Source organism: Propithecus coquereli, unplaced genomic scaffold (assembly GCF_000956105.1).
Source record: "Propithecus coquereli isolate 6110/MARCELLA unplaced genomic scaffold, Pcoq_1.0 Scaffold122, whole genome shotgun sequence".
In the NCBI taxonomy this organism is placed as follows: Eukaryota; Metazoa; Chordata; class Mammalia; order Primates; family Indriidae; genus Propithecus; species Propithecus coquereli.
This window is the reverse complement of record NW_012136303.1, coordinates 4,762,646-4,774,105: the sequence shown is the minus strand read 5'-3', so window position 1 is coordinate 4,774,105 and position 11,460 is coordinate 4,762,646. Positions and strand designations below refer to the sequence as shown.

Here is an 11,460-nt window from a genome sequence, read left to right as displayed (position 1 = left end):
AGCAATCCTTCTGCCTCAGCCTCCCGAGTAGCTGGGACTACAGGCATGTGCCACCATGCCCGGCTAATTTTTTCTATATATATTTTTAGTTGTCCAGATAATTTCTTTCTATTTTTTCGTAGAGATGGGGTCTCACTCTTGCTCAGGCTGGTCTAGAACTCCTGACCTTGGGCGATCCACCGGCCTCGGCCTCCCAGAGTGCTAGGATTACAGGCGTGAGCCACCGCGCCCAGCCTAGAGTCTTTGATCCTTTGATATTTTTACTTTCTCCTGGTTGACCTTCTCCCATTTTCACTTTCTTCCAATTCAGATTCTACATTCTATCACTGAAATTGCTTTTTTTAATATCAGAATATTATGTGAGTACAAATGTTTTGGTTACATAAGTTGCCTTTGTACCATTTGAGTCGAAGTTATAAGTGTGCCCATCCCCCAGATAGAGTGCATTGTACCCACTAGGTGTGAATTTACCCATCCTCTCTACCTCCTCCCACCTGCTTGATTTCCAATGAATGTTATTTCCATATATGCACATAAGTGTTGATCGACTAGTTCCAATTTAATGACAAGTACATGTGGTGTTTGTTTTTCCATTCTTGTGATACTTAACTTAGAAGGATGGTCTCCCGTTTCATCCAGGTTAATACAAGAGGTATTAGTTTACCTCTTTTTATGGCTGAGTAGTACTCCATGGTATACACATACCACATTTTATTAATCCACTCATGTACTGATGGGTGCTTGGGTTGTTTCCACATCTTTGTAATTGTGAATTGTGCTGCTATAAACATTTAAGGACTGCAAACTAGTATGACCTCTATGGAAAGTAGTATGGAGATATACCTCAAAGAACTAAAAGTAGACCTACCATTTGATACAGCAATCCCACTATTGGGATTTATCCAAAGTGGGGAAAAAAGACATTCTATAAAATAGTAGATTATTTTTTATTGATCTTTTCAAGAAACTAACATTTGATGTCATTTCTTTTTTCTATTAAATATTCTGTTTTCAATTTCTTTGATTTTTACTCTTATCTTATTATTTCTTTTCTTCTGTTTACTTTGTATTTAATTTCCTCTTTTTAAATAATTTTCTAAGGTGGAAATTTAGATGACAGATTTTAGATCTTTCTTCTTTTTAAATATATGCATTCAATACTATAAATTTCTTCAAATTGTGCTTTTTCCTTTTTAGTGTCCCTTGTAATTTTATTTTTGATAGCTGGACATGATGTACTAATTAAAATACTACTGCAAATAGGCTTTTAGTAATGTGTTGGTAAGGTATGAGGGGAAGGGAAATAAATATTCTTTAGTTCTATGATTAGGTCTCAGTCTTTTAGTGAGCCTATGCCTCTGGAGTATGAATTTCATAAATGTTTCTAAGTGTTTTCTCCCCTCTTGGGTGGGACAGGATAGCTAAAGTGGGCTAGAGTTGGGTATTTCTCTTCCCCAAGTGGAAGATTAAAGCTGACTGGAGTTGGGTATTTCCCTTCCCCAGCTGAATTAGGCTCTGATAATACCCCAGCAGGTTAGGCTCTGCTTAATTAGTTTCTCCTGAGGGCAGGCTTTGTTAGGGATAGACTGTTCTGCAATATTTCAAAATGGTTCTTTTTCCCCTCCTCCTACGGGAAGCATAAGGACATTATTCTCTGATATTTATTGTGAGAACCTGGTCAAACTCACAAAATGATTGAGGCTGCCTGATGACTGGGTTATCCTGAAGTTTTTAACTCTAACTTGTCCACACTCAGCCTCCAGCGATCCAGCAATTACAGTTCAGAGTTTCCTACCCTGGTACTGGTTCCTGTGGCAGTCTCTGCTTGTGAGCCCCTGCTCCAGTAAGCCACGACTCCCTGTATTTATTTGCCTGTCTCTGCAATCTTGGGGGCAGTGGTTTGCCCTGTGTCCTCAACTCTCTTATGGATCCAAGAAGAGTTGTTGATTTTTAAGTCTGTTTAGGCTTTTACTTGTCATTAGGATGAAGGGGCAACTTCCAAGCTCCTTCTATGTGGAACTGCAAACTGGAACCAGTGTGTTTTTTTTAAAAAATTGTGTGTACTTAAGGTATACAACATTACATTTTGATATACATATGCATAGTGAAATGATTACTACAGTCAAGCAAATGAACATACACATCATCTCACATAGTTAACTTTTTGTATGTATGTTCAGATCTATGTGCAGTCCCAATAATTTTGGATTGTATGCCAAACATTGTGGATTTTACCTTTTAGGTACTCCATATTTTTCTATTTCTTAAAATATTCTTGCTCTTTCTTCTTGGAAAAATGTAATCTTTCTGAGGCTTATTTTTAAGCTTGGTTAGGTAGGACCAGAGCAGTTTTAATCTAGGATTAATTTTGCCCCACTACTGGGGTGATCCTCCTGTGAACAATTTAATGCCCCATGATTTATAATTTTTTTTCCATTGTGGCTGGTAAAACCATGAATGTTGGCAGTCCTGTGCAAGCTCTAGGTGTTTTTCTGCTTGCTCCTTTCAAGTGGTTATTTCCGGGACTGTGGGTAGTTTCCTTGTCTGCATGTTCTCATCCATACTCACCTGAAGGCCTGTTAGAAAGCCTCTGTAGATCTTTGAGCTCTCTTTGTGTAGTTCTCTTTACTCCACGTAGCTCTCTCCTCTCCAATACTTCGCCTGACCAACATAGCAAACTTGACTCTTAACTATGTCTCTGCAACTGAGGCTTTGTTAGGTTTCCCCTCCCTGTACTGCAGCTTGGAAAATCTCTCCAGGCAGTTAGCTGGGCCAACTGTAGGCTTTGCCTTGCTAATGTTCTTCTCTCAGAGGTCACAGTCTTGATCTTTCTATTTCCCAATGATATAAAATTGTTGGGTAATAGGTATATTTTGACCAGTTTTTTAGTTATTTGAGGTGGGAGGGTAAATCCAAAGCTTTTGAATATTGTTATAAATATTGACATGTAAAAATTAGTTACAAATATACTCAATGGAGTATGAATGCATGACAATTTGTTAATTGCAATAATTCATTTAGTAAATATGCAAAGAAGCTCTTCGTTAGCAATTGGAAAGATTGCGTCATTTTTTCCTCTTTAAATCTTTACTTTTTCTTACACCCTCCCCACAAAATTTGATCTTAATATAATATGCTTTTGTGTTTGAAAGTTTATTATTAATCATTCTATCATATTTCTCTGTAATAAAACATAAATATATATATCGTAATTTATTATTGTGAAGTAGCTTTGAACACAAGGCTCTAAATGCTTAAAAGCATTCAAGATTGAGCCTTCATTGCAGTTCTTTGGAACAAAATTGATCGAAACCACATAAGTATATTACTAAACATTAAAAATAATTATTAACAAAAATAACTTTTTTACTATTATACATTCATTTAGTAAATAGATGGTGCTTTCTTTCTATTAATATTAGTTTATGTATACATGGAGGAATATTATTTCTTACCAAAATGAAGTAAATGTCAGCACCAATTTTCTTTCCATTTCTCATTTTTTAAAACGTAAGCACTGAGAAATATTATTCATTTAAATAAGATTACGGAAAAGGTAAAAGATTAGGCCCATAGATGACAGATAGATCGCATAGTTCTTTTAACTCTTTCCAAGTTATATGCTGAAAATCCCACAGTAAGCTATTATGAAAGTTTATTTTCAAAGATCTATCAACCATCAACTTGATGTACATTCCCATCATTGCCTTTGTAAACAAAAAAATTGAAAATCACTTTGATTTTCAAAGGATTTTTTTTACATAGTCTTTTTTTGGAGACAGGGTCTCACTTTGTTGCCCAGGCCTGGAGGCAGTGACATCATCATAGCTCACTGCAACCTCAAACTCCTGGGCTCAAGTGATCCTCCTGCCTCAGCTGTAGTTGGGACTCCAGGCTATTTTTTTTCTATTTTTTGTAGAGGTGGGGTCTCACTATGTTGTTCAGGCTGGCCTCAAACGCCTGACCTCAAGCAATGCTCCTGCCTCGGCCTCTGAAAGTGCTAGGATTACAGACATGAGCCACTGTGCCCAGCCTGATTTTCAAAGGATTTTTTTATGCAAGGTCTATGATTACTCACTTTCCGAACACCAGCACCAATATTTCAATTGCCCACTGGTTTGGCACCTGGAGGTTTATTGCCTCCATGGTGTCAGATAAAGGATAAGTGAGGCCGGGTGCTGTGGCTCACGCCTGTAATCCTAGCTCTCTGGGAGGCCGAGGCGGGCGGATTGTTGGAGCTCAGGAGTTCGAAACCAGCCTGAGCAAGAGCGAGACCCGTCTCTACTAAAAATAGAAAGAAATTAATTGGACAACTAAAAATATGTAGAAAAAACTAGCCGGGCATGGTGGTGCATGCCTGTAGTCCCAGCTACTCGGGAGGCTGAGGCAGGAGGATCGCTTGAGCCCAGGAGTTTCAGGTTGCTGTGAGCTAAGATGAAGCCACGGCACTCTAGCTCAGGCAACACAGTGAGACTCTGTCTCAAAAAAAAAAAAAAAAAGGATAAGTGAGAGGTAAGTTTTCTTTTCAGAGTGAGAGAAGGAAAATTGTGAAATTGAAGGTAGTGAAAAAGAGCCTGTTAAAGAATGCTCCAAAGCTTCATAAGAAATTTGAAAGCCTAGAGTCTAAAAATTTATTCCTCTAAACTATCAATGTGCATAGCTTGAAAAGGTTTGTTTGTAACCAATATCACAGTTCTAAGACTACTGCTTTATATTGTTTAACCTTCTAATGTATTAAGATAATTGTATGAACAATTTGTTCTCAAATTTTATTTTTATTGAGCATCTACCATGCAAGACACTGGTCTAGCAGCTTGGATTACAGACATGAACAAGATCAATAAGGACTATCTGTACATTATAGTGGGGCTGATAGGCCATAAATAAGTAAATAATTCAGAAATAGAGCAAATAAATGCTCAAAATAGTTTCAAAGAGTTTAAGTGATAGGAAGAAAATAATACCAAGTAGAATGGAGAGTGCTCTGCATTGTCAAGGAATATCTTTCAGCAGATGACATTTGAGGCAAGGATATGGTACAAGAGCACTCTAGACTAAGGCAGGCTGATGATTTAGGGAGGTCTTTGTGGTTAAAGAATACCTCTGTGGAGAGTTAACATATGACTTGTGTGATGGGGTGTAGCCAAGAAAAGATTGGAAAAGAACTTTCTAGATAGACGTACACCGAAGAGAGAGGGTGATCAAATTGTCCCAGTTTGCTCTGGACTTTCTTGATTTTAGCTCTCTAATTCCCATGCCCTGAGCAGCTCCTCTGTCCCAGAAAAACCAGGATGTTGGTCATTGTAACTGGATGTCTAAGACGTAGTAGACTATGAGGTCTACTGAAAGGTCAGTGGTCTGAAGGTCAATATCCAAACTACATCCATGGTCAACGGCAGCTTGGTGTAGACCACATAAAAAGAATTTGAAGAACAAACCTTGATTCCGAGATGTCCAGGCATCTGTTACTGTAGCTCTCAGTAGCACCCCAGCTTTAGCCCAATTCATTAACAGCTAATCAATCTTATAGTTAATAACTGCTTCTCTTTAGTGTCAAGAGAGGAAACTCACTGACCCACCTGTCGCTATACAAATAGCACTCACATGCATACAGACACACAAAGCCTAGATACGCCACACACAACTAGCATTCGCGGACAAAACAGACACCTAAAGAGACAGGCTATGAGGCCACCATGGTTAGTAGTTGCACTTTTAAGTGGAAAGAACATTGGAAAGATAAGTAGAATTTGAGACTCAGCTTTTAATTTAACATGACGTGCTCTCCATGCAAGTCCCACTTCTGCCTCTGTCTAGTTAGATCAGTGCTTGTGCTGGATGAAAGAGCTAGTTTCTAACTCTAAGTGGGTTAGTTACCAGCTAGACCCTTATATAAAATTTGACATTAGGATACAGAAAGAAATTTAAGGCTGGAACTTACAATAAAAGCCGGAGGGTGGGGAAGAGACTATTTGCTGACACTTTCTTCCTACCTCCTTTTTTATATGTTCTTCTGTATATGATAATAGTGAGCCAAATGTTACTGAAGTCAAAATTCTTATCTCAGTCCTAATAGGCAGCTCCAAACAGTGGTCTTCATTTTTTTTTTTTTTTTGGCATGGAAAAATACATAGACGCACAAATGTTCACTTGAGACCAAAATTAGCTCATATATTTTTAATACATTGGAGGAAGACAGATAAAAAATTTAAGCCCAATTAAGAGAATCCCTGTATCTTCTATACACTTCTCTCTACACATCTCTGATTGTAAGGTAATTGTCTTGGCTCTGGTCATGGCAGTAGCGATTATGTCCATCTCCATGGTCGTCTAATCTCTCATAGAATTGTCCTGGTGAAATTAGATCTGTAGAATTAGCTCCTTGGATATTATTTCCAGCAGTACTTCTTGTTGTCCCATACCCAGAAGTAAATGTTAATTAAATGTCAGACAAAGGCCACTCAGGAGGTAGCACGGGAGGGGAATATGTTTTCTGGCTTGTGGTGGCTTCTGGAGTTTCGAGTGTGTTAAACGTTACTAGATCATTCAACCCAGATACTGCAGCACCAGTATAAGATTCCAAATCACTGTTATCCATTCGTATATCCTCTAGGTGGATCGGCGGAGGTGGTGGCGGTCGAGGGTATTCAAATGATAGTTTTAGGGAAATGCAGCATGATAGCTTGTTCTGACAAAGAAGTATGTACCTTTCAGTATCTAAACATCGTGCCCTGCAGTATCCTAAATTATTCTTCCAGCACTTTTGGGGTCCGAAGTTAGCTGCAGGGAATAAAAAGTAGGTCACATGTTTAACTCTAGCATCAACAAAACAACTTTCTTTCACTGAAAAATGTACAACTACTACCACCACCATTGAGACAAATACTAAAAGCCATTGAAAGAGACAAACCAGAAAATAAAAAGTGTATATTAAAATTGTGACATGTGCCATCAAAGAAATTGGGTGGAAAGAAGGGGGAGGGGGAAGAGAGAGGGCTGATATTTAAGCCTAAATAAGAAGGATAATAATGAGCCAACAAGTTACATAGAAGGCAAAGATTGTTTCCGGAAAGAAGCAGCAAATACTCAGTCTCGGTGTCGAGGAAACTGTTTAGTGCATTTGAGAGACTTGAGGTAATCTGACAAACCTAAAGTGTAATGTGCAAAGAGCAAAAAGTCACACGATGAAATGGGCTTGAAGTAGCAGGACCATATTTCCCAGTCCCTTTAGGTACTAAGTGCTTTTGTTTTCTTTAAAACATAATGTGAGTTTATTGACTTACCTATGTTTTAGAGTAGTTAGGATTCCAAGGGAGGATTAGAGTAGGGAGAGAAAAAGAGGTCAAGAGAAGTCTTTTTCCAGGTAAGTCATAATGGTGGCTGGAACTGGGGCTGTGATAATTACTGTAGACAGAATAGGACAGATTTAAGACGTCAGCTATTTGGATATAAGGTCAGAGGAAAATGGAGAAATCAAAGTGAAGTTTCTAGATTTCTAAATTGAAGTAGAGGGGCTTAGAGATACTTGACATTCACAGAATGGTAAAAACTGAGGAAAGGGCAAGATTTGAGGGAAGAGGAGGGCTCTTCAGGTGGGCTCAGGTATTTATTTGGGGACATATAACATATGGTATTCCTAAGATGTTAAGAAGGCAGTTGGAGAGACCCGTGGCATCTCAGAAGAGAGGTTTTGACTCTAGATGTAAATTTTGGAATCAAAGATACAGAAATGAATAAGCAATAGGGGGTTGGGATGATATGACAAAAAAGAGGGCCAGAATTAAATTCTGGTGAGTTTCAGTATTAAAAGATCAGAGAGGAGGAAAAGACTTTATAAAAACAACCAGATGAGTCAGAGCAAAATAGGAGAATGGGACACTAATCTGAGTTTAGGCACACCAAAAAGCAGATCCCCAGTGAAGATTTGAGCATAATAGTTTAATTGAAAGGCAGTTTACCCCTCAAAAAGTCGGTGGGGAAATGGGGAAGTCAAGAAAGCAAGAAATCTAAGAAAAGGTGAGTTATCACCAGCTATAATCAGCTCACTCTGGAATCATCTATTAACTGTGGGCTGGCAGGATGGTTGCTCTGCAGTTGCCCAGAGCACATTCCCACAGGCAACTCTACCAGCTAGGCTATCAAATAAGCTTCAGACAACATGGTTGAGCTTGGAGGACATTATGTTAGTGAAATAAGTCAGGTGTACAAAGACAGATACTGCATGTTCTCACTCATGTGGGAGTTTTCAAAAGTTGAGCTTATTAGAAGTAGAAAGTGGAATAGTGGTTACTAGAGGGTGGGAAGGGCGGGGAGAGGGATAGGGAGAGGTTGGTTAACAGATACAAAATTACAGCTAGATAGGAGGAATCAGTTCCAGTGTTCTATAGCACTGTAAGATAACTCTAGTTAACAATCATTTACTGTTTATTTTCAAATGGCCAAAAGAAAAGATTTTGAATGTCCCCAACACAAAGAAATGACAAATGTTTGAAGTGATGGATATGCTAATTACCCTGACATGATCATTATACATTGTATACAAGTATCAAAATATAACTCTGCATCCCCTAAATATGAGCAATTATTACATGTCAACTAAAAATAAAAGAAAAATACCATTTATTTTCTACTGCAAAAAAGCTTGACTTAAAAATATATAAATTTTAATATTTAATTGGGCATCAGGCCCTTAGGGTGCAGCGTTACAGTAAAAATCTTGAAGAACTAAAATATGTTCGTGTTTTCTCCCCACAATGGCCTTGAATTGCAAATAAAGAATTACCACAAGAAAAAACAAAAACCCAAGAAGCCCCAGAGTTATTCTACATAAGAGTCAAAGGAACTGCAATATTTATCCACCACCCTGGATAAATATTTCACAAGCACTCAAAGAGATACTGGCGATACTGACAGGTGCAGGTCATGGTGTGCGTGAAAATGGCCAATGCCAAAAGGTTATAGGGAAAGTTGTATCAGCTATGACTGGGTTAAGCATGAGAGGAGAATGTTCCTTAAAGGAAGGAGTGGTCATTTCCGGTCAAATACCACTGAGAGGTTGAAAAAAATGAAGGCAGAAAAATGTCCATTGTATTTATCAGTATGGAGGTCCCTGGTCACCATGAGAAGAGCAGTTTCAGAGTGGCATGAAGAAAAAGTTGGTTGAAATGTGAAGAAGTAGATGTAGCAAAAATCTTAGACAAAAATCTTAGAAAGTTTACCCATAAAGAAAAGCAGATAAATAGAGAACTTATAGAGGGCAATATGGGGTCAAAGGAGGGTTTTGGGGTTTATTTTGAAGAAGCAGAAATATCAGAGTGTGTTTGCAAGCAATTAAAGAGAAACAAGCAAAAAGGGGGAGATCCATATAGAATAAGATGATGAGATGACAGAAGGGCATAGACCTTAGTAAGGTGACGGAGAACAAATTCTCACAGGGAAGACTGACGTTTGGAGAGAGAAGACACACTTCTCCAGTTATGACAAGAGCAATACAGGAGATGGGTAAAAAGTACCTATTTGAATTTTTTAATCGCTTAAGTGTGGGATAAAGTCATAAAGCTGAAGGGTAGTGCCAACATGTGGGGGAGAGGAGCAGGAGAATTGAAGACAAAGAAAGGTCAGTACAAAATAGTTGTCCAGGGCAAGGGGAAGGTTAGCTCAGAAGAGAAATGCGGTAGGATTTCTAAGCAATGTGATCATTCATTTGAGGGGTGAGGATGTGAATCTGACATAAAAGTAGCGTGCTCCATTACATGATCATTTAGCAAGGAGTAAACTACCTGATCATCTTTCTCAGGCCAACTGAGCAAGCAGCACCTAGTAAGTATATTCTAGACAGAGAAAGCAACCAGAGCAAAGGCTCTACGGTGGAAGAGGCCTGGCATATGTGCTGAAGAGCAAGTAATTCTCAAAACATCCTTGTTTGGGTTTAACGTGATAATGTACATAAAGCACTTTCACAGGCTGACATATATGAAGCTTGCAATAATTTGGTTCATATTTCCTCCCCTGGGAAATGTTGGCTCTAGTCCCACTTCTCCAATTATTTTTTTCTATCTTTGTCATTTTACGGGCTCCATGTTACTTTGCACTTCATTGGATTTTCTGTAGGTTGCGAATCTAGACCTTCCACTTCTTTCATCCAAGATAAACTCTAACCTTGCTTCTTCATTTCTACAAAGATTATCTCTTAATTTTTCCCTCTGGTACATCCATACTTGCAATCTGAGTCATCTCGGCTCTTCTCTTCCCTCCTCAAGCTCTTTGAATCACCTTGTTCTGTCAATTCTTCTTCAAAATTGTTTCTCACATGCATTGCTTCCTACTTCTTTTGAATCATTCCCCCCAGACTTAAAGTGAGGCTATAGCTGCACACTCATCAAAGTTTTGAGCCCTTGCTATGGTGCAGGCGTCATCCTCGGCCCTTGAGGTACGTCTGTGACCTAAACAGACACAGTCACACAGAGCTTATTTTCTAGCAGGGAGAGACAGACAATAAAAAAGAAGTACGTTATTTTGTATATGAGAAGGTGATAAATGGTTTGCAGAAAGAAAGGAGAATAGATTTAGGGGTAATTGAAGTATTTGGGGGGCAGATTGCAGTTTATTAAGCACAAGTTTGCACAGGTCTATGCAACAAGGTGACAATTAAACAACTTGGAGGAAGTAAACGAATTAGTCACACCGGTATCTGAGGCAAGTGCATTCTAAGCAGAGGAGACAAACAGAGCTCTATGGGTTGAGGAAGTCTGGCCTGTTTGAGGAGGAGCACTGGAGCCCGTGTCGCTGCAGTGGAGTGAACAAGGACTATGCTAGTACCAGAGGAGGTGAGAGAGGTCATAAGGGCCGGATCCTGTAGGGCCAGGTGGGTCACTGTGAGAACCCTGGTTATTGCTCTGAGGAAAGAGGGGGCCATTGCAAAGTTTTAACCAGAAAGTTCCATGATCTGACTTCCGGTGTAAGCAGATCATGCACTCTGCTGTCTTGCCAATAGACTTTAGGAGGCTAGAGTAGAAGATGGAGACCATGAGGAAGCCACAGCAGTGATACAAGTGGTAGATGATGGTGACTTGAATCAGAGTGGTAGCAATGGAGGTGGTGAGAGTAGTTGAATTCTGGATATAATTTGCAGGCAGATGTAATAGACTTCCTGATAAGTATGGGTGTCACAGAAATAGAAATATCAAAGATAATCCCAAGAATTTGGCTTAAGCAAGAGAATGATGGCACCTAGGAATATTCTATAACTTAATGTATTTTGTTCTAGAGTGACAAGTCATTTATACAAAGTTCTTTGGTCTGGAACTATTATGATATTAGAACATGTGATCTCCATCACCAATATCTCAAACTCCTAAAGTTAGGAAATATGAACAATTGTTTGTTTCCAGGCAGAGAAGCCATCTAGCCAAAATATTATCACATATGTGAATTCTCTCTAAAACATCACAGATATAGCAC

The 11,460-nt window shown here is 38.9% G+C and overlaps 1 protein-coding gene across 1 annotated transcript; it reads right to left on the bottom strand.

Moving 5' to 3' along the window:
- Positions 1-6,439: 6,439 nt before the first annotated feature.
- On the bottom strand, positions 6,440-10,233 carry DEFB125 (defensin, beta 125). Its single transcript, XM_012665725.1, has 2 exons — positions 10,218-10,233; positions 6,440-6,780 (listed from the first exon to the last, which is right to left on the bottom strand). The coding sequence occupies exons 1-2, from the start codon at positions 10,231-10,233 to the stop codon at positions 6,440-6,442; spliced, it is 357 nt and encodes a 118-aa protein (XP_012521179.1).
- Positions 10,234-11,460: the final 1,227 nt, after the last annotated feature.